Consider the following 24,721-nt stretch of genomic DNA (forward strand, 5'->3'; position numbering starts at 1 on the left):
TGTCATTACACTAACGTAAAAAAAAAAGGCCCTTTGCTTTGTCAGTTCCGAGCAAAATCTTATGTGGCCTTAAGGGAGTTGCCCAGGGAAGTCTACTGGCGCGCCAATGTCGAAACTCCATCTGCATACACATTCAAACATTCACACTTCCAAGTCGCGCACATCAGCTAGTGTGACTTTTCCTTGGGGCAAGGGAAGGACTAAAAGCTTTGATCCTTTCTTAAACCAAAAAAAAAAAAATATATTCTTGCATCGTTACCCCCTATTTAAGCAGAGGGACGGGTCACTTTAAGTCATACTCTCTTTTTACCTGCGAGGACAGAACTTCGACTTACAGAACGGCGCTGTACTTGCTGCTATCGACCAACAGCCACTGAAAATTTACGGCATTCAATCTTAGAACGTAAGTGCATGCAAGTTTTATTTCTATACATCTAAGGGACAGTATTGATACATTTACTTGCGTTTATTACAACTGTTACTATATCAACATCGCACCTCTGTTAAATTATTCTGCGACATGTTTGTTTGCAAATCTACATTTTCTATGGTAATACTTAGCAAAGGACTACGTAATTTCTCAAACAGGTCATACCTTTGTTTAAACCAACCGATACATATTGTTTTTTTTATCGTTATCTCTTGTAGGTTATTGGTACGCTTTCAACATTTCCTTGATAGGGGCAAAGAAACTGCGCACCAACATATATCATGTAAGTACAGCCAACTGTTCACTCTTCTACACAATTTTTACTTCCGTTCCTAACACTCCGACTCGCCACACAGAACATTCCTTCCAATAATTCAAGGCACAACATAAGTTTGACACACACCCATTCTTTCTTATATTTAATGCAACACAGTAACTACTCCTAATTACAACATGACACACACACCTTTTTACGTCTGTTACTAGTACCTTTTCACGCACACACGGTTAAGAACACATACTATATAACACGCACGGCGAATTGAGTGCAACCACAACAGAACACTCCTTACTATTTTTTTCACTGCTTCACAGCAATACAGTAAACAGGATGATCGGACTGAACAGTGAACAGAGCTCCAGCTTACACTACTCACACACACCTTGTCAGATTATCTGTCAAGATTACATGCATACCGCTTCCATTCTCTGATTAAATGTAACACAGTAACCAGTGCAAGTTACAAGATGACACATACCCACCCTTTTTTTTTACATCTATTACTATTAACTTTTCATGCACACACTGTTAGGAACACATACTATATCACACGCACGCCGAAATGAGTGCGACCACATTAGAACACTCATTATGCTTTCATTTACAGCTTCATAGCAAAACAGTAAACTGGATGATTGTACTCAAGAGTCAACAGAGCTGCATCTTACACTAATCACACACAGCCTGTCACATTAGGCAAAACACTGACTGCCACCCTTATACAGCACGTGCGACTCAAACGCAATCTAAGATCATAGCACTTCGCCACTACAGCACCAAACTTTCAGGAACAACTTCAAATTGCACATTTATTTGTACGCAAACAGGCTACACTTTACAACATTCACCCGCAGCTTTACTGGCACACATTAAGTAATCCAAGTTACTAGCTGACACACGAAAACATCCGCTCGTACAACTACTAGTATTACCTTTCCACAAACACGCACCCAATAACACATTAGCCAGGATTTGCGGCCTACAAAAATAAACACTTCACTTTACAGTTACTACACTATTCCCAGGCACATTGTATCATTCGGGAGAATAGTACAGCCATAAACCGTTCGCAACACTTCGCCACACCACAAAAAAATTTTCATGCACACATTCCACGAACAAGGGCACTTTCACACACACCATCTATTACATGGCTACTCACAATCTTTCTCTCAGGGGACAAATTTAATGTTTACTTTGTGTCCAAGGACCGCATCGGTGGGGGCAGGGTCAGTGGTTAAGGGTCGGGTCTACAGCAACAACATAAAACTGGCCATGAGGTTAATCACAGGACCCTGCAGCCGAAGGCTTCGTCCACTGAGCCCTCCCGGCATACACATAATTTTCTCGCACTTTCTCTCTTCGTCTCCCTCCCTCTCTATAGCACACTAATCACACACACCCTGTCACATTAGGGAAAACACTTCATCTTACACTAATAACACACAGCCTGTCACATTAGGCAAAACACTGACTGCCACCCTTATACAGCACGTGCAACTCCTACGCAATGTAACATCAGAGCACTTCGCCACTACAGCACCAAACTTTCAGTCAGAACTTATAATTGCACATTAATGTGCACGTAAACAGGCAACACTTTACAACATTTACGCAGAATGCATTCATTCGCAGCTTTACTTGCACAGTTAGTAATCCAAGTTACAACCTGACACACGGAAACAGCCGCTCGTACAACTACTAGTATTACATTTTCACAATCACACATCCAATAACACATTAGCCAGGATTAGCTGCCTACCCAAAATAAAACTTGACCTTACACTTAATACACTATTCACAGGCACATTGGAACATTAGGGGGAATAGTACAGTCATAATCCGTTCGCAACACTTCGCCACACCACAACAAACTTTTCATACACACGATCAAGGGGAGTTTCGCCCACACCCTCTATTACATGGCTACTCACAAGCTTTCTCGCAGGTGAATAATTTACTGTTTACTTTGTGTCCAAGGACCGCGTCGGTGGGGGCAGGGTTAGTGGTTAAGGGTCGGGGCGACAGCAACAACATAAAACTGACCATGAAGTTAATCACAGGACCCTGCAGCTGAAGGCTTCGTGCACTGAGCCCTCCCGGCATACACATAATTTTATCGCTCTCTTTCTCTCGCGCTCTCCCTACATCTATAGCTCCCCCTCCCTCTCTCCTGTCTTCCTCTGTCTCACTCTAACTGTGTTCCTCCCTCTGTCTCACTCCCCCTCTCTTTTTCCTCCTCTCTCCCTCCCTCTCCGTCTCGCAGCTTAGATTCACGTTTCTGCCTGTTTCACTCTCTCTTCCAACTCTCACCCCCCTCTCCATTTACTTACACAAATCTCGCAGATACCCCAAGCAGCGGTGCACGCAGTACCAATCCTTCTGTTATGCCACATCTCGCAGCTTAGATTCTTTCGCTCTTTCTTTTAACTCTCCACGTTTCTGCCTGTTTCACTCTCTCTTTTAACTCTCACCCCCCTCTCCATTTACTTACACAAATCTCGCAGATACCCCAAGCAGCGGTGCACGCAGTACCAATCCTTCTGTTATGCCACATCTCGCAGCTTAGATTCATTCGCTCTTTCTTTTAACTCTCCACGTTTCTGCCTGTTTCACTCTCTCTTTTAACTCTCACCCCCCTCTCCATTTACTTACACAAATCTCGCAGATACCCCAAGCAGCGGTGCACGCAGTACCAATCCTTCTGTTATGCCACATCTCGCAGCTTAGATTCATTCCCTCTTTCTTTTAACTCCCCACGTTTCTGCCTGTTTCACTCTCTCTTCCAACTCTCACCCCCCTCTCCATTTACTTACACAAATCTCGCAGATACCCCAAACTGCGGTGCACGCAGTACCAATCCTTCTGTTATGCCACATCTCGCAGCTTACATTCATTCGCTCTTTCTTTTAACTCTCCACGTTTCTGCCTGTTTCACTCTCTCTTTTAACTCTCACCCCCCTCTCCATTTACGTTTCTGACTGTTTCACTCAGCCACGCAACGCCACTCAGCCACGCAACGCCACTCACCCACGCAACGCCACTCACCCACGCAACGCCACTCAGCCACGCAACGCCACTCAGCCACGCAACGCCACTCACCCACGCAACGCCACTCAGCCACGCAACGCCACTCACCCACGCAACGCCACTCACCCACGCAACGCCACTCACCCACGCAACGCCACTCACCCACGCAACGCCACTCAGCCACGCAACGCCACTCACCCACGCAACGCCACTCACCCACGCAACGCCACTCACCCACGCAACGCCACTCACCCACGCAACGCCACTCACCCACGCAACGCCACTCACCCACGCAACGCCACTCAGCCACGCAACGCCACTCAGCCACGCAACGCCACTCAGCCACGCAACGCCACTCACCCACGCAACGCCACTCACCCACGCAACGCCACTCACCCACGCAACGCCACTCACCCACGCAACGCCACTCACCCACGCAACGCCACTCACCCACGCAACGCCACTCACCCACGCAACGCCACTCAGCCACGCAACGCCACTCACCCATGCAACGCCACTCACCCACGCAACGCCACTCACCCACGCAACGCCACTCACCCACGCAACGCCACTCACCCACGCAACGCCACTCACCCACGCAACGCCACTCAGCCACGCAACGCCACTCACCCACGCAACGCCACTCAGCCACGCAACGCCACTCAGCCACGCAACGCCACTCAGCCACGCAACGCCACTCAGCCACGCAACGCCACTCACCCACGCAACGCCACTCACCCACGCAACGCCACTCAGCCACGCAACGCCACTCAGCCACGCAATGCCACTCACCCACGCAACGCCACTCACCCACGCAACGCCACTCACCCACGCAACGCCACTCACCCACGCAACGCCACTCACCCACGCAACGCCACTCAGCCACGCAACGCCACTCACCCACGCAACGCCACTCACCCACGCAACGCCACTCACCCACGCAACGCCACTCAGCCACGCAACGCCACTCACCCACGCAACGCCACTCACCCACGCAACGCCACTCACCCACGCAACGCCACTCACCCACGCAACGCCACTCATCCACGCAACGCCACTCAGCCACACAACGCCACTCAGCCACGCAACGCCACTCACACACGCCACTCACACACGCAACGCCACGACACATGCAACGCCACTCAGCCACGCACTGCCACTCTGCCACGCAACGCCACTCAGCCACGCAACGCCACTCAGCCACGCAACGCCACTCACACACGCAACGCCACTCACACACGCAACGCCACTCACACACGCAACGCCACTCACCCACGCAACGTCACTCACCCACGCAACGCCACTCACCCACGCAACGCCACTCACCCACGCAACGCCACTCAGCCACGCAACGCCACTCAGCCACGCAACGCCACTCAGCCACGCAACGCCACTCACACACGCCACTCACACACGCAACGCCACGCACACATGCAACGCCACTCAGCCACGCAACGCCACTCAGCCACGCAACGCCACTCAGCCACGCCACTCAGCCACGCAACGCCACTCAGCCACGCAACGCCACTCACATACGCAACGCCACTCACACACGCAACGCCACTCACCCACGCAACGCCACTCTGCCACGCAACGCCACTCAGCCACGCAACGCCACTCAGCCACGCAACGCCACTCAGCCACGCAACGCCACTCAGCCACGCAACGCCACTCAGTGAATAATTTACTGTTTACTTTGTGTCCAAGGAACGCGTCGGTGTGGGCAGGGTTAGTGGTTAAGGGTCGGGGCGACAGCTACAACATAAAACTGACCATGAAGTTAATCACAGGACCCTGCAGCCGAAGGCTTCGTGCACTGAGCCCTCCCGGCATACACATAATTTTATCGCTCTCTTTCTCTCGCGGTCTCCCTACATCTCTATAGCTCTCTCTCCCTCTCTATAGCTCCCCCTCCCTCTCTCCTGTCTTCCTCTGTCTCACTCAAACTGTGTTCCTCCCTCTGTCTCACTCCCCCTCTCTTTTTCCTCCTCTCTCCCTCCCTCTCCGTCTCCCTCCCTATCACCCTGCATCTCACTCCCTTTCTCTTCCTCTCCCTCCATTTCCCTTCCTTTCCCTAACTTTCCCTTCCTCTCTGTTTTTGTATATAACTCTCCATTTGTCTCCCCTTTATTCCCTCTCTATCTTTCTACATTACTTGCACACTAACTGGGTACATTTTCAATATTACACGCACAGCGCATTCATTCTCAGATTCAATGCAACACATTAACCAGTCCAAGTTACAAGATAACACACACACATTTTTTTACGTCTCTCAGTATGAACTTTTCACGCACTCACTCACTCTCTCTCTGTCCCCCTTTTCCTAACACTCCCTCTCTCTCCCTCTATCATCTCACCCTGCCTGTGTGCCACCCGTGGCGCATACACTCACAGCAGCACTAGAGCTCTTAACAGGTCTTTAAAACACTATTTACATGTTAATGTGCCCTTTATGTGAAAAATTCGAAAAAATCTCTTCTAAACATTATGTATTTTTTTTCTCCTTTCAGATTATTAAAACAACAACAAAAGAAACAGAAGTTAAGGTAAATACTACTTTGCCACTTAGTTTAAAAAATTTTAAAAGTTCTGACCTTACAGTCCCCAAAAAAATTTGTTAGTTCACAAACCTTCTTAATTTACATTTGTTGATAACAACATTTCAGTATAACTTATAAAATGCAGAGATGCTTGAAAGCAAGTTACCATCAAGGGAATAGCAAATTTAATAGCAAATCACAAGGTAAGCAATGCTTACCAAATAGTGCTTTTGCTGTCTTGCACAATTTATGCAAGCCAGTAACTACTTGGAACTCTAATGATCTGCATTATATCATGGACCGTGGGGACGCTTTATATCTCCAAATGCATTCTATTAACAACGAAACACTTATGCATCCAGATGACCTGCCAAGGTATATAGACCACAATCAAGAGATATATTCACTTTTGCTACGGAATGCTTACTACGGTGATGTCCTTAAACGTTTTGATAAAGCCTACCCAGATATTAGCACAGCATTAAATGTTACTATTAATAAGCACTGTGGTGTTCTACTTTGTATGAATGTTTATGTAATAGCTATTTTCAAACATATGCAATCATACTTTGTATTTGATTCACATAGTAGGGACCATGAAGGCATGCCTCATTCAAACGGAACATGTGTTACAATTGCATTTAATTCGTTTGAAGGCCTAATTCAATATGTTATGAAACTAGCATATAACTTTACACATCAGGCTGAGCAATGTGTCCAATTTGAATTAACACCAATAGATATAAAAGTCATTCAAAGGAAATCCTTTACAAAAGCACTTACTGTGCATAAAAAAAATAGTCACCTACCGCAAGAAAGAAAAATTTGGGTACATACTACTGAATGTACTCCTAATCAGACGATAACATCAACATCAATGTCTTCTGATGATTTACTGAATAAAAGTAAGGGAGGGAATAGCAATAGTAATCATTTAGCACAATTACCAGGTAATAGTAAAGCTATACAGGGAACAAATAAACAGTCTCGGAAAAGAAAAAGGGATTCAAGTACATGTCCAACTAAAGTTGTACAAAGAAAAAAAGTTAATACAGCTGAAGAAGACATTACCAACAGTCAACTAAGTGCTACTGATAATAACATCCCCATCTTCACGCAGGGCCAAAGACAGAAACGAGGTAAACAAATCCATACAATCATTCGCAAATTCCACCGGGAAATATTGCATGGCCCAGAGTACATTTGTACTCTTTGCAATCAACTGTGGCATAAACAAACGTTGCAAAATATACGCAGTGTTAGCCAATCTGAAATTTTCAAGAAGTGTAACATTAGTAACAAGAAAACCAATTTTATATGTAAGACTTGCTATTATTACATTCGCAAAAACAAAATACCACCATGTTCTATTGTAAATGGCATGGGCTTCCCAAATGTACCAGTTGAATTAGAATTATATGATTTAGAAGAAAGATTAGTTTCACCTAGGATACCATTCTTACAAATTCGGAGTCTGCCACGCGGTTTTCAAAAATCATTATCAGGAGCAGTAGTTAATGTACCTGCAGATGTTATGACAACTGTTACAATTTTACCAAGGCAAATTAATGACGCCATGACAATCCCAGTGAAATTAAAAAGGAAATTAATCTATAAATCATATACACATTATGAGAATATTAGACCAAATACAGTAAAAAAGGCAGCTACTTGGCTAGCTAAAAATAGTACAATGTTTAATGAATATGGTGTTACGATTAACCCTGACTGGGAGTATATACCTCCAGAAATAGAATCTCACAATGAGACTTCTGAGACAAACAATTCATCTGATAGTTCTGACAACATAGAAGCTGGGAATTTGGATACTATGTTAACTAATGAAACTATTACTAGTAATTCGCTGAATGTGTTAAGTTTCGCTCCAGCTGAACATAACACGCCAAGAGGTTTATATGAGGATAAAGATTCAGAGTTTTTGGCTTTCCCTACTATTTTTTGTGGTGAACGAAGGCCTAACAATAAGGAAAGACACATACCGGTACATTATAGTACTATTTGCCAAGCAGAGTTAAGGAGTTATGATAGAAGAGTCGCTAAATCTATTAGTAATATGTTTTTTAAACTGAAGAAATTACATATTAAGCAGATCCATGGTAAAATCAACATTTCCATCAGAAAACATTTTACAGATGGGAATAAAATAACTGCTAAAGACATTAAATGTAATATTGCCAATGTTTTTCAGTTTAATGAGGGGTACAAAGTATTAAAAACTATACGCAGTTCACCTCCATATTGGGAAGGTTGCAAAAAAGATATTTTTGCAATGATAAGGCAACTTGGCATACCCACTTTCTTTTTGACTTTATCTGCTGCTGAAACAAAATGGCACCATTTAATAAATATACTATTGAGAGTTAGAAACTTAAAGGAATGTACAGAGGAAGAATTCTTAAACATGTCTTGGGAAACTAAAAGTAAATTAATACAAGAAGATCCAATAACATGTGCAAGACAGTTTGACTATCAAGTTAGGAAATTCTTTAATTGTGTTTTGCTGAATGGCACTAATCCAATTGGGGAAATAGTAGACTACTTTTACAGAGTCGAATTCCAACAAAGAGGTTCTCCACATATACATGCATTACTCTGGGTAAACAAAGCACCATTGTATGGTGTTTCACCAGTCGAAGAAGTCAATAGCTTTATTGACAAATATATCACTTGTCATAAGTCTGAGGACCCTCTTTTACAACCGTTAATAAATCTACAAAGGCATGGTCACACCAAAAATTGCAGACGTAAACAGCAACGGACATGCAAATATCAATATCCCAAATATCCAATGTCAAGAACGCTCATATTAGAGCCATTAACACTTGAGGAGACAAATAAGCAATGGCAAGATAATATGAAAATAATACATGAAGCTATGAATAATACTACTTTTAATACACTTTCTTTTGAGGACTTTTTAGAGTTCATTAAAATGGATGATAAAGAATATATTACTTCTATACAAACTAGCTTACAAAAAACAACTATTTTTTTAAAAAGAACACCAGGCGAATGCTTCATCAATAACTACAATAGTACTCTTTTAGAAGCTTGGCGAGCAAACATAGACTTGCAGTTTATACTAGACCCTTATGCTTGTGCAGTCTATATTATCTCATATATCAGTAAATCGCAAAGAGGAATTAGCAAACTTCTAGCGCAAGCTGCTAAAGAGGTAACAAGCAATAGTAATATCAAAGATCAACTTAAACACATAGGAAACAAATTCCTCAACTGCACAGAAATTAGTGCTCAAGAAGCAGCATATCTAATTCTTCAAATACCATTACGGAAAAGCTCACGATCATTTGTATTTATTAATACTAGCCGTCCAGAGAAAAGAACTTATTTAATGCGCGATATCGAAACTATTAATAACTTGCCAGAAAATTCAACTGACATTCAATGTGAAAATATTATTATTAAGTACTGCAAACGGCCACAATCATTAGAGATGTGCACGTTAGCAGACTATGCGGCTGATTTCAACTATGTGAAGAAAAAAACACATGGGAAAGAAATAAATGATTGCGAAGATTTACTTGCAGAACAAAACTTTTACAGCTCAGATGAGGAAGAATTAGAAATAGAATGTAGTCACGGAAATAAACAACAAAAGAAACAGAATTATGATTATGCTTTAAATAAGCGCAGACAAGGGAAAATAATACGCTTTTGCAGATTTAGCAAAAATAATGAACCAGAAGAGTATTATAGAGAAATATTAATGTTGCACTATCCATGGAGGGAAGAAGAAAAAATACTAATCAACAAGGAAACTTACTATGAGAGGTATCTGGAAGTTAAATCATTTGTTGACACACAACTAAAAATCTATAACAAACAGCATGGCGAAGTTACAAACATTATTCATGAACAGTGTCATGAAAATGTAATTTCACCTCCTCTATCACCAACTGTTAATATACAGACAGAAGACCAAAATCCAGAACATAATAATAGATATGATTTGGCTCTAGATTTAGGAATTAGAACTACAACTGAAGAACAAAGCTTAACTAACGTTATTTTACCCAATGAAAAATACCAACAACTTATGCAAAACTTAACGGAGGAACAACTTAATTTTGTTTACCATCACTTGCATTGGTTTAAAACTACAAGCACTCCATGCTATACTTTTTGCACTGGAGGGGCTGGTGTTGGGAAAAGTTTTGTAATATCTGCACTATATCAAACTTTACTACGCTATTATAACACTAAGGCCGGTGAAAATCCAGATAATGTTTATATCTTACTTACTGCTCCAACAGGAAAGGCTGCCCATAATATTAATGGAAAAACACTGCATAGCACTTTCAAAATACCTGTGTCGCAAAGTTTGACTTATAAACAACTGAGTCATGAACATAGAACTGCTCTACAAATGGAAATGATGCATGTTAGAGTTGTTATTATTGATGAAATTTCAATGGTAGGACACAATATGTTGAATTTTATACATAACAGGCTTCAAGAAATTAAATCATCTAATGAACCATTTGGAGGAATTTCTATTTTAGCCATTGGTGACTTTTACCAATTAAAACCTGTATTTGACAGATACATTTTTCAGGATTCTACACAAATGTATGGTCCTTTAAGTGCTAACTTATGGAAAGAACATTTTAAAATTTTTGAATTAACAAAAATTATGCGCCAAAAAGAAGATCTACAATTTGCTGAATTACTAAACCGATTGAGAGAAGGCAAGCATACTGAGGAAGATATTTCACAAATTAAGCAAAGGGAAATACAACCTGATGAGACTTTATTAGAAACAATTCCATATATCATGTCAACTAATCTAGAAGTTAATGAAATTAACCAAAAGGTTTTAGAACAACATTGCAAAGATTATCCAGTCTACATAACAGTAGCAAGCGATACCGTCAGTTCAGATTTGTCTGAAAATGTGAAAAAAACCATTCTTAAGCAACTGCCCAAAGATCCACAGAAAACAATGGGCCTTTCACATACATTACACATTGCCTTACAACTTCGTTATGATTTAAGTTGCAATGTGGATGTCAATGATGGTTTAACAAATGGCGCAACTGGTGTTGTACAATTAGTTGAATTGATTAACAATACACCTATTATCGTTTGGTTGTTATTTGACAATCCCACTATAGGACAAACAACCAGACAACAATATAAACACTTATTTCATTCACAAATACAAAATACATGGACACCAATACATGCTATAGCTAGACATTTCCAATACACTAAAAAATTTATTACCATTATACGCAAGCAATTTCCTTTACGCCAAGCATCAGCACGCACTATACATCGCACACAAGGTGCAACTCTCGAACCACTTTATATACACTTTAATAACAGCAAGATTCATCATTTGCATTATGTTGCTATTAGCAGGGCAAAATCAATACAAAATGTATATGTACACAATTTTGATGAACGTAAAATTGTAGTACATCCACAAGTTAATGAGGAAATGCACAGATTAAGGACAGAAATGCCACTTGAAATACATATCCCACAGTTACATACATACAGTGCACATTTCAATATCATTGCACACAATATCAGATCACTACAGAAAAATTTTCCATCTATGGTAGCGGATAGCAATATATTACAAGCAGACATTATTTGCTTAACTGAGATCAACACTACAAGAAATGCTACAGCTAATGATTTCACGATAGAACAATATCATCACATTATATTTGATAAATTTCATACATACAACACAAACCATGGAATGATTATGTACTACAAAAAAGATTTATTTATATTGCCTATTTATGAGACACTTGAAGGGATTGACATTTTACATTTTACTCTACAGATTGGTAACACAGATTTCCTTATTATTATTTTATACAAACCACCCCTAAAAAGTATAACTTCTCTTTTTGATTTCATCACAAATATTACGGATTTTTACCCCACACACAAATTCATTATTATAGGTGATTTCAATGTGGATGTATCTCAACAAAATGCAAACAGCAAGCAATTACTTGGATTCTTTGAAACGCAATTACAATGTCAACAACTCATTAACAGTTACACAACTAACTACCAATCCATTTTAGATCATATATATACAAATGTCCAACTACACAACTATGGTACTTTAGAATGCTATTACAGTGATCATAAAGCAATATGGGTTTGTATTTAACATGTTATGTCACATTTTCTATTTCAGATGATGTCTATTGAAGAAATTATGAACATTAATACCGATGACAACAAACCATACCAGAAACCAATAAGAGTTAATGTCATCAACTGCTCAGGGAAAACTACGTACAAAAATGCTAAACAAGAGCAGAAAATTTTATTCCATTTGGCTTTAGCAGATAAAACTGGAACAATAAAATGTACTTGTTACCAAGAAAATTTATATGAGCAAACGAAAAATAACTGTGGACTACTGATACGAAACTTTATTATCAAAAACAAAACAATTTTAATTACAAAACAAACTAAAGTAACCAAATTTCCTGCAATGGCAATCGAGGATGGCCTGATCCAACAAGCAAACAACATTTTGCATCCGCCTGCACCATCGGCTTCTCCCATCAAGGAAATAAAACGGGCAAGTCTAAAAAGCCTGATGACCGTTTCAGGGACAATAATTGCCGTAAGTATGAACACAAACATGTCATCATGTCAACTAAAAAAAAATATTGTCTCGCATTTGAAAAGTTGGACTTATTAGTATTGTAAATGACATATCTTATTTATTTTTTACTTTTTTAAATTGCAAGTCTAAATAGCACACCTATGTCATGTGACAGGCAGACCTGCTCTTAGGGCAGGTATGCTTGCCACATGGCACCTGTGCCCTTTTTGGGGATGCCAGAGGGTGTCAAAGTGACACCCCCTGCACCCTTCTGAATTCTTTAATTACCGATTCGGTAAATAACAAATCGATAATGCCTAATCATTCCTATGGGCTTCAAAGCCCATAGGAATGAATGGGCATTACCTATTCGGTATTTACCGATTCGGTATTTTAAGAATTGTTAAGGATTCGGTACGAATACAGATGTTGGGACCTACATACCATTTACCCATTTTTAAATACCAAATCGGTATTATTCGGTATTTCAAAATAGGTAAATGGGATTTACCTACATCGTGCCCTTAGTAACTTCACTAACAAGCTCAAAAAAGGTTGCATTATACACTCTTTCACACTATGTTGAAAGTAAGAGTTTTGGGAAATATAATAGGCCAGTGCTTTGGGCTATACTACAAATTCAAGTACTCTCCACAAAGCCTTTTTTTTAAAAAAAAAATGCAATATGGTAGAAAGGATGTTCATTTGGGTCGTGAAATCTAATACATTATATTGCCAGTCATACAACGCATCTACTACTATGTGGTTTTACTGTCACTATTTTATAGATTTGCTCTTTTTGGGTGTCCCAAAAGAACGCAAAGACTGTCTTTACATCAATGCCTCACCCTCAGTCACCCTGACTCACCCTCAACACCCCACCCTCACTCTCCCTCAACACCTCACCCTCAACAATTCACCCTTAATGCCTCACTCACCCTCAATCTCACTCAACATCAATCACCCTCAACACCTCCTCCTCACTCACCCTCAATCACCCTCACTATCCCTCAACACCTCACACTCAAAAACTCTACACTTCTCCCTCAACTACTCACTCACCCTCACTCTCACTCAACACTTCAACACCTCAGCCTCACCCTCAACATCAATCACTCACCCTCACTCACCCTCATCCTTACTCACCCTCAACTTCTCACCCTCACTCACCCTCAACACCTCACCCTCACTCACCCTCAACACCTCACCCTCTACAATTCCCCCTTAATGCCTCACTCACCCTCAATCTCACTCACCCTCAATCACCCTCAACACCTCCCACTCACTCACCCTCACTCACCCTCACTAGCCCTCAACACCTCCCCCTCAAAAATTCTACACTTCTCCCTCAACTCCTCAGTCACCCTCACTCTCACTCAACACCTCAACACATCAGCCTCACCCTCAACAACTCACCCTCACTCAATCACCCTTACTCACCCACACTCACACTCATCCTTACTCACCCTCAACTTTTCACCCTCAATCTCTCACCCTCAACACTCCCTCACTCTCACTCACCCTAAACACCTCACCCTAACTCAGCCTCACTCACACTCACCCTCACATAACACCTCATCTTCACTCATCCTCACTCACCCTCAACCCCACCCTCACTCACCCTAACCCTCACTCACCCGCAACACCTCACACTCAATCACTCACCCTCACCCTCACCCTCACTCATGTCATCATATGTACTAAAAAAATGCATACTTGCCTTACACACACAGTACACCCAAGCAGCGGTGTACGCACTACCAATCCTTCTGTTATGCCACATCGCGCAGCTTACATTCCTTCGCTCTTTCTTCTAACTCTCCACGTTTCTGCCTGTTTCACTCTCTCTTCCAACTCTCAACCCCCTCTCCATTTACTTACACAAATCTCGCAGATACCACAAGCAGCGGTGCACGCACTACCAATCCTTCTGTTATGCCACATCTCGCAGCTTAGATTCCTTCCCTCGTTCTTCCACGTTTCTGACTGTTTCACTCTCTCTTTCAACTCTCAACCCCCTCTCCATTTACTTACACAAATCTCGCAGATACCCCAAGCTGCGGTGCACGCACTACCAATCCTTCTGTTATGACACATCTCGCAGCTTATATTCCTTCGCTCTTTCTTCTAACTCTCCACGTTTCTGCCTGTTTCACTCTCTCTTCCAACTCTCACCCCCGGCTCAATTTACTTACACAAATCTCGCAGATACCACAAGCAGCGGTGCACGCACTACCAATCCTTCTGTTATGCCACATCTCGCAGCTTAGATTCCTTCGCTCTTTCTTCTAACTCTCCACGTTTCTGCCTGTTTCACTCTCTCTTCCAACTCTCACCCCCCTCTCCATTTACTTACACAAATATCGCAGATACCCCAAGCAGCGGTGCACGCACTACCAATCCTTCCGTTATGCCAGATCTCACAATCTTCCATCACACATGGAGCTGGTACAGCACAGGCAACGGCAATGCAAGCTTCACTCAAACACGGAGCAGGTACAGCACAGGCAACAGCAGTGCAATCTTCCCTTACACATGGAACAGGTACAGCACCGACAGCAGCAGTGCAAGCTTCCCTCACGCACAGATCAGGTACACCACAGGCAGCAGCAGTGCAAGCTTCCCTCACACATAGATCAGGTACAGCACAGGCGGCAGCAGTGCAAGCTTCCCTTACACATGGAACAGGTACACCACCGACAGCAGCAGTGCAAGCTTCCCTCACACACCGTCACACACCCTCAGCTTCACACACCCTCACTCACCCTCACACACACACACACACACACACACACAACAACAAAAAGAAGAATAGAAATTAACTATCCTAATCCACACTCTAACTCCTAGATTTAAATCCTGAGTCCTAATTCACCCTACAAATACACTCTTTCACTCTATGTAGAAAGTACGCGTTTTGAAAACTATAATATGCCAGCGCTTTGCTGTATACTACAAATACAAGTACTCTCTACAAAGCCATTTTTTGCAAAAAATATTGCTATCATTTAGGAAGGATGTTCATTTGGGTCGCTAAATATAATACATTATATGGGCATTCATACAACGCACTAATAATATGTGTTTTTACAGTCACTATTTTATACAATGCTTACTTTTTCTTTAGGAAGAAAACGCAAACACTGTGTTTACCTCAATGCCTCACCCTTAGTCACCCTCACTCATCCTCAAAACGTCACCCTGACTCACCCTCAACACCTCACCCTCAACACTTCAGCCTCAACGCCTCACTCACCCTCAATCTCACTCACCCTCAATCACACTAAACTCCTCACCCTAACTCACCCTCACTAGCCATCAACACCTCCCCCTCAAAAACTTTACCCTTCTCCCTCAACTCCTCAGTCAACCTCACTCTCACTCAACACCTCAGCCTCACCCTCAGCCTCACCCTCACTCACCCTCAACACCTCACCCTCACTCACTCACCCTCACTCACCCACACTCCCCCTCATCTTTACTCACCCTCAACTTCTCAACATCAATCACCCTCAATCGCTCACCCTCAACTCCTCACCCTAAATGACACTCACTCAGCCTCACTCACACTCACCCTCATCCTTACTCACCCTCAACTTCTCACCCTCACTCACCTTCAATCTCTCACCCTCACCCTCTCACCCTCGCTCACCCTCACTCACCCTCACTTACATTCACCCTCACACTCACGTAACACCTCATCCTCACTCACCCTCACTCACCATCAACTCCTCACCCTCACTCACTATCAACACCTCACACTCAATAACTCACCCTCACCCATGTCATCATGTCTACTTAAAAAATGCATAGTTGACTTACACACACATTACACCTTTAGTAACTTCAATAAGTAACTCAAAAAAATTAGAATTATACACTCTTCACACATAGTAGCAAGTATGACTTTTGGAAACTAAAAGATGGCAGTGCTTTGGTGTATACTACAAACACAAGTACTCTCTACAAAGCCATTTTTTCAAATAAACAATTCAATCTTTTAGAAAGGATGTTCATTTGGGTCGTTAAATGTGATACATTATATTGCCTTTCATACAAGGCACTAGCAATATGTGTTTTTACAGTCACTATTTAATAGAATGCTTTCTTTTTGTGTAGGAAGAGGATGCAAAGACTGTGTTTATCAATGGGCAAGATACCCCACTCAAATCGATTACAATAAAAGATGCAACTGATGATATAAAAGTGACACTGTGGAGAGAAGCGTCACAATTTAAAATACATATTGGGAAATATGTTACCCTGACTCACGTCACTGTACATGAATTCAATTGCCAAAAAATATTGAATACAACGCGCCATAGCAAAATGGAGGTAAGCACAACAAACAAAACTTTTGTCAACTATCTCTGCTCAGCCACTCTTGGACTTTCACCCAGACTTGCCCTTTCACCCACTCTGCCCCTTGCACCCACTCTGGACCTTTTACATTTCACCCACTTGGGACCTTTCACCCACTCGGGAGCTTTCACCCACTCGGGAACTTTCACCCACTCGGGACCTTTCAACAACTCTGGCCCTTTCACACACTCTAGGCCTATCACCCACTCTAGACCTATCACCCACTCTCGACCTATCACCCACTCAAACCCTATCAACAACAGGGACCCTTTCACCTACTCAGTCCATTTCACCCAATCTGGCACTTTCAACCACTCTGTTCCTTTCACCCACTATAGGCCTTACACAAAACATAAAGTATACAAATTTAAAAACTAATTGTTGCTTTTGTTTTCTCTCAACAGGTAACAGCCCCACCAGAGGAAAAGATGGACATTCTAATTTATGGTGTTGAAAGCTCTACAGAGCAAAATAGTATTATCACAATAAAAGTGACAAACACAGACGAATATCAATCTATGCCCATCGAAAACCAGATCTTAATTAAATGGTTTATGTTAGATGAGGAAGTTGACAACATCGGAGATGCCCTTGTCCACTTTTTGCCACAAACTTTTGAAGTTGTCTTTTGTAATGGCCAAATCATAAAGATTCTGCACGAAAAAAACGATGACATATGTTCTGACTAAATTTTGCATGTTGCCAGGATATCTTATTTTTGTACAAAGTTAAACAATAAAAATTTTTTTTTTTTTTAAATAAATAAATAAGTGTGGGATACAAATTTTACAACTTCTATGGTATTTTTTGCTCTACAAAAGGCAAATTGTAAGTAATACACTCAATTTATACAACATAGTCACACCCACATACAACATTCAGCCTATCCATTTGACATTACAAACACATATACAAAATACACATACTTTGTAGCTTGCACGCACTACAGTAGTATGTATGAATGAGACTGTTGTTGTGCTAAATACGCCTGTGCTGGTGCCGAGTTATGCTGTGTTGTTGCTCAATGTTACTGTGGGGGGGCCGAATGATAAGGTGGTATTGATGCGTGTTGCATTGGTGGACATCACAAATTAGGTTGTTGTGAGAATTGCACATGTTGTTGGGATGAGTTATGCTTTGGTGGTAATAGTTGAACACTAACAAACCACAACTCATCATCAACACATCACAACAACAGCATTAGGAAGCACCACACTAACATCACTCATCAACACACCAACATCACTCTACACCACCACAACAGCATCATTCTACTACAACAACATACAATAACACTAACACACTTCACATAAAAATAACTATTCACACATGCAAAACACTCACATTTGCCAATCACACCCTCACTCACACTCACTCAGCCTCAACTCATCACCCACCCTCAATTACACTCACTCACCCTCAACACCTCACCCTTACTCTCCCTCAACACCTCACCCTCACTCACCCTCAACACATCACCATCACCCTCAACCACCTTCAATCACCATCAACACCTCACCCTCACTCACCCTCAACACCGCACCCTCAAACCTTCAATCACCCTCACTCTCAACACCTCTCCCTCACTCACCCTCAACGCCTCTACCTCACTCACCTTCAGCCATTCAACACCTCACCCTCAATCACCGTCATCCTCACTCACACTCAAGACTTCATCCTCACTCACCCTCAACACATCTGCCTCAATTACCCTCAACCACACTTACCCCCAACACACTATCACACTAAAACAACACACAAACACCACCACTGCACCACTTCACTCACCCTCAACACCTCACCCTTAAACTCTCACTCAAACTCACTCTCACTCATCCTCAATAACATACAACACCTCAACCACACTCAGCCTCAAATCCTCAATAACACTCAGCCCCTCACCCTCACTCACCCTCAACACATCACCCTCAATTACAATCAACACCTCACCCTCACTCACCCTCACTCATCCTCACTCACCCTCACTCACCGTCAACACACTATCACACTACAACAACAAACAAATACTTACCACCACAGCAACACTTCACTCACCCTCAACACCTCACCCTTAACTCCTCACTCACCCTCAATCTCACTCATCATCAATCACCCTCAACACCTCACCCTCAACACCTCACTGTCATACTCACTCACCCTCAATACATCACCCTCATTCACACTCACTCACCGTCAACACACTATCACACTACAACTACAAACAAACACTTTCCGCCACAGCAACACTTCACTCACCCTAAACACCTCACCCTTAACTCCTCACTCACACTCACTCTCACTCATCCTCAATCACCCTCAACACCTCACCCTCACTCACCCTCAACGCCTCACCCACACTCACCCTCACACCCTCATCCTCAGCACCTCACTCTCTCTCACCTTCAACGGCTCACCCTCAACGCCTCACCCACACTCACCCACAGCTCCTCACCCTCAACACCTCACCCTCACTCACCCACAACGCCTCACCCTCAGTCAACCTCAACACATCACTCACCCTCACTCTCACTCATCCTCAATCACTCAACACCTCACCCTCAACACCTCACTCACCCTCAGCCCCTCACCCTCACTCACCTCCTCACCCTCACTCATCCTCACTCACCCTCAACACCTCCCCCTCATTCTCACTCACTCTCACCCTCTCATCCTCATACTCACTCACCCTCAACACACTATCACACTACAACCACACAAAATAACTATTACCACCCCAGCACCACTCATCACCACTGCAGCAAACAAAGGTCATACAATAACAACATGTACGCTTTTAACAGTCACACACACAACAACAGCTATCAATGGCCACTTTCACCAGGCATACACACACAACAGTCATCAGTACTGCAGTATTATGTCTAAATGAGACTGTGGGTGTGCAAAATACGGATGTGAAGTGCAGAGTGAAGCAGTGTTGTTGCTCAATGGTACTGTGGGGCTGCAGAAAGATAAAGTGGTATTACTGCATGTTGCATTCGTGGACATCAGTGATGCCATTGTTGGGAGAACTGCAACTGTTGTGGTGCTGAGTTATGCTGTGGTGGTAAATATTAAACACCATCACAACGCCACTCATCACTAGCACAGAACAACACATCACAAATACAGCATTACTAAGCACCACACACTCACATGCCCACACGCTCACACACCCCCACCCTCACACACATCCACACTCACACACTCTCACACATCCTCGCACACCCACTCACATTCTCAATAAGCCTCATAGCCTCACGCTCGCCAACAATCACTCACTCTCACCCTCACACCGTCACCCTCACACCATCATCCACTCACCCTCAACACCTCACCCTCACTCACCATCAACACACTATCACACTACAACCACACACAAACACTTACCACCACAGCACCACTCATTACCACTACAGCATTACTCAGCAGACAAACGACATACAATCCAAACATGTGCGCTTTTAACAGGCACACACACTAATAGCTAGCAATGGACACTTTCACAAGGCGTACACACACAACAGTCATCAGTGCATCCTTTCACCATGCATACACCCACACAAACAGCCATCAATCCACGCTTTCAACAGTCACACACACCACCAGCCTGAAGTGCACGCTTTAGAACAACTTTTTGTACGTTGCACACACAATTACAGCTATACAAGCATGCTTTGGTGCTGTACAGTACTGCAGTTCTATGTCTAAATGAGACTGGGGGAGTTCTAAATACGGCTCTAGTGGCAATGAGTGATGATCTCATGTTGCTCAATTGTAGTGTGGGGTTGCAGAATGTTAATAATGTGCTATTGCTGCCGAAATGGACATAAGGGATGCCGTGCAAGAGAAAATTACTACACACAAGGAAAGTGCGACCGAAAAACACGTACGGCAAAACGAAACTCAATCCATGCCAAAGAATAAAACTAAATAGCAGCCATTGATAAAATACTAAACACACTCTAATGAGAGGAGCCAGACAGAAAATACGTGCGAGCAAAGCAAGAACGAAAACAATAATTACATTACACCTCACACTCACTCTCCCTCAACACCTCACCCTCACTCACCCTCAACACATCACCATCACCCTCACCCACCTTCAATCACCATCAACACCTCACCCTCACTCAACCTCACTCACCTTCAGCCCCTCACCACCTCACCCTCAATCACCGTCATCCTCACTCACACTCAAGACTTCATCCTCACTCACCCTCATCACATCTGCCTCAATTACCCTCAACCACACTTACCCTCACACTATCACACTAAAACAACACACAAACACTTACCACTACTGCACCACTTCACTCACCCTCAACACCTCACCCTTAAACTCTCACTCAAACTCACTCTCACTCATCCTCAATAACATACAACACCTCAACCACACTCAGCCTCAAATCCTCAATAACACTCAGCCCCTCACCCTCACTCACCCTCAACACCTCACCCTCAATTACACTCAACACCTCACCCTCACTCACCCTCACTCATCCTCACTCACCCTCACTCACCGTCAACACACTATCACACTACAACAACAAACAAATACTTACCACCACAGCAACACTTCACTCACCCTCAACACCTCACCCTTAACTCCTCACTCACACTCAATCTCACTCATCATCAATCACCCTCAACACCTCTCCCTCAACACCTCACTGTCATACTCACTCACCCTCAAAACATCACCCTCATTCACCCTCACTCACCATCAACACACTATCACACTACAACTACAAACAAACAATTTTCGCCACAGCAACACTTGACTCACCCTAAACACATCACCCTTAACTCCTCACTCACACTCATCCTCAATCACCCTCAACACCTCACCCTCACTCACCCTCAACGCCTCACCCACACTCACCCTCACACCCTCATCCTCAGCACCTCACTCTCTCTCACCTTCAACGCCTCGCCCTCAACGCCTCACCCACACTCACCCTCAGCTCCTCACCCTCAGCCTCAACACCTCACCCTCACTCACCCACAACGCCTCAGCCTCAGTCAACCTCAACACATCACTCACCCTCACTCTCACTCATCCTCAATCACACTCAACACCTCACCCTCAACACCTCACTCACCCTCAGCCCCTCACCCTCACCCACCCTCAACTCCTCACCCTCACTCATCCTCACTCACCCTCAACACCTCCCCCTCATTCTCACTCACTCTCACCCTCTCACCCTCATACTCACTCACCCTCAACACACTATCACACTACAACAACACACAAACACTTACCACCACAACAACACTTCAATCACGATCAACATCTCCCCCTCAACCCCTTACTTACCCTCACTCTCACTCATCCTCAATCACCCTCAACACCTCACCCTCACTCACCCTCAACGCCTCACTCACCCTCATAGCCTCACCCACCCTCAACGCCTCACACTGACTCACCCTCAATCTCACTCACACTCAACGCCTCACCCTCACTCACCCTCAACACCTCACCCTCACTCACCCTCAACACCTCACCCTCACTCACCCTCAACACACTATCACACTACAACCACACAAAAAAACAATTACCACCACAGCACCACTCATCACCACTGCAGCAATCAAAGGTCATACAATAACAACATGTACGCTTTTAACAGTCACACACACACAACAACAGCTATCAATGGCCACTTTCACCAGGCATACACACACAACAGTCATCAGTACTGCAGTATTATGTCAAAATGAGACTGTGTGTTTGCAAAATACGGATGTGGAAGTGCAGAGTGAAGCAGTGTTGTTGCTCAATGGTACTGTGGGGCTGCAGAAAGATAAAGTGGTATTGCTGCATGTTGCATTCGTGGACATCAGTGATGCCATTGTTGGGAGAACTGCAACTGTTGTGGTGCTGAGTTATGCTGTGGTGGTAATTATTAAACACCATCACAACACCACTCATCACTAGCACAGAACAACACATCCCAACTACAGCATTACTAAGCACCACACACTCACATGCCCACACGCTCACACACCCCCACCCTCACACACATCCACACTCACACACTCTCACACATCCTCGCACACCCACTCACATTCTCAATAAGCCTCATAGCCTCACGCTCGCCAACAATCACTCACTCTCACCCTCACACCGTCACCCTCACACCATCATCCACTCACCCTCAACACCTCACCCTCACTCACCATCAACACACTATCACACTACAACCACACACAAACACTTACCACCACAGCACCAATCATTACCACTACAGCATTACTCAGCAGACAAACGACATACAATCCAAACATGTGCGCTTTTAACAGGCACACACACTAATAGCTAGCAATGGACACATTCACAAGGCGTACACACACAACAGTCATCAGTGCATCCTTTCACCATGCATACACCCACACAAACAGCCATCAATCCACGCTTTCAACAGTCACACACACCACCAGCCTGAAGTGCACGCTTTAGAACAACTTTTTGTACGTTGCACACACAATTACAGCTATACAAGCATGCTTTGGTGCTGTACAGTACTGCAGTTCTATGTCTAAATGAGACTGGGGGAGTTCTAAATACGGCTCTACTGGCAATGAGTGATGATCTCATGTCGCTCAATTGTAGTGTGGGGTTGCAGAATGTTAATAATGTGCTATTGCTGCAGAAATGGACATAAGGGATGCCGTGCAAGAGAAAATTACTACACACAAGGAAAGTGCGACCGAAAAACACGTACGCCAAAACGAAACTCAATCCATGCCAAAGAATAAAACTAAATAGCAGCCATTGATAAAATACTAAACACACTCTAATGAGAGGAGCCAGACAGAAAATACGTACGAGCAAAGCAAAACCAAATACAATAATTACATTAACATCAATAAAAGGAAAGGCATAAACAAAAGTATAAGAACTCACAAAGGCACTTTTTCATAATATGCAAATAAAATTGTCATTACCTGTCGATCGTAGCAGCTCATTCCCTGAAATGTAGAAAATATAAAAAAAAACACAAAAAAGAGAACATACACAGTGCATACATTATACTTTTAACTACAACAAGCAACTAACAAAAAAAATGAATAGCGGCGAAACAAGTCACATACCGGTACAAATGACACAAGCAAAAGCTAAGTCAGAGGGAAAATAAACATCACAGTGCCACCTCAGGCGAAACGGAACTACTGAAACTACATACCAGGAAGACACTAGCAAAGATTACTCAATGCATCCCAAAGAATCTACTTAAACACGAGCCAACATTCGCATAAAGATCAAGAAAAATTCAAAACACAAGGAAAGTGAGCGAGAAATGACAAGGGACGCAATTTCAAAGACATAACACATACAAACATAAACATTGCTTTATGTAACATTTCGAAAAAACTATATTTTTCAAACATATATCTTTTAGAACAGTACTAAGGAATATTGTAACTCAAAACTCGATAATACA

At 43.1% G+C, this 24,721-nt stretch overlaps 1 protein-coding gene across 2 annotated transcripts; it reads left to right on the forward strand.

Moving 5' to 3' along the window:
- The first annotated feature begins 474 nt into the window (after positions 1 to 474).
- On the forward strand, positions 475 to 18,256 carry LOC144767565 (uncharacterized). 2 transcript variants are annotated; one of them, XM_078650988.1, is made up of 5 exons: positions 475 to 713; positions 6,254 to 6,289; positions 12,492 to 12,929; positions 17,031 to 17,246; positions 17,678 to 18,256. In XM_078650988.1, the coding sequence occupies exons 3-5, from the start codon at positions 12,492 to 12,494 to the stop codon at positions 17,960 to 17,962; spliced, it is 939 nt and encodes a 312-aa protein (XP_078507114.1). In that variant the 5' UTR covers positions 475 to 713; positions 6,254 to 6,289; the 3' UTR covers positions 17,963 to 18,256. The 2 variants fall into 2 exon arrangements, with proteins under 2 accessions (XP_078507114.1, XP_078507113.1); XM_078650987.1 differs by lacking the exons at positions 475 to 713; positions 6,254 to 6,289 and having other exon boundaries at positions 12,310 to 12,929.
- Positions 18,257 to 24,721: the final 6,465 nt, after the last annotated feature.

The sequence above is a fragment of the Lissotriton helveticus genome, chromosome 7, assembly GCF_964261635.1.
Source record: "Lissotriton helveticus chromosome 7, aLisHel1.1, whole genome shotgun sequence".
NCBI classification, from domain to species: domain Eukaryota; kingdom Metazoa; phylum Chordata; class Amphibia; order Caudata; family Salamandridae; genus Lissotriton; species Lissotriton helveticus.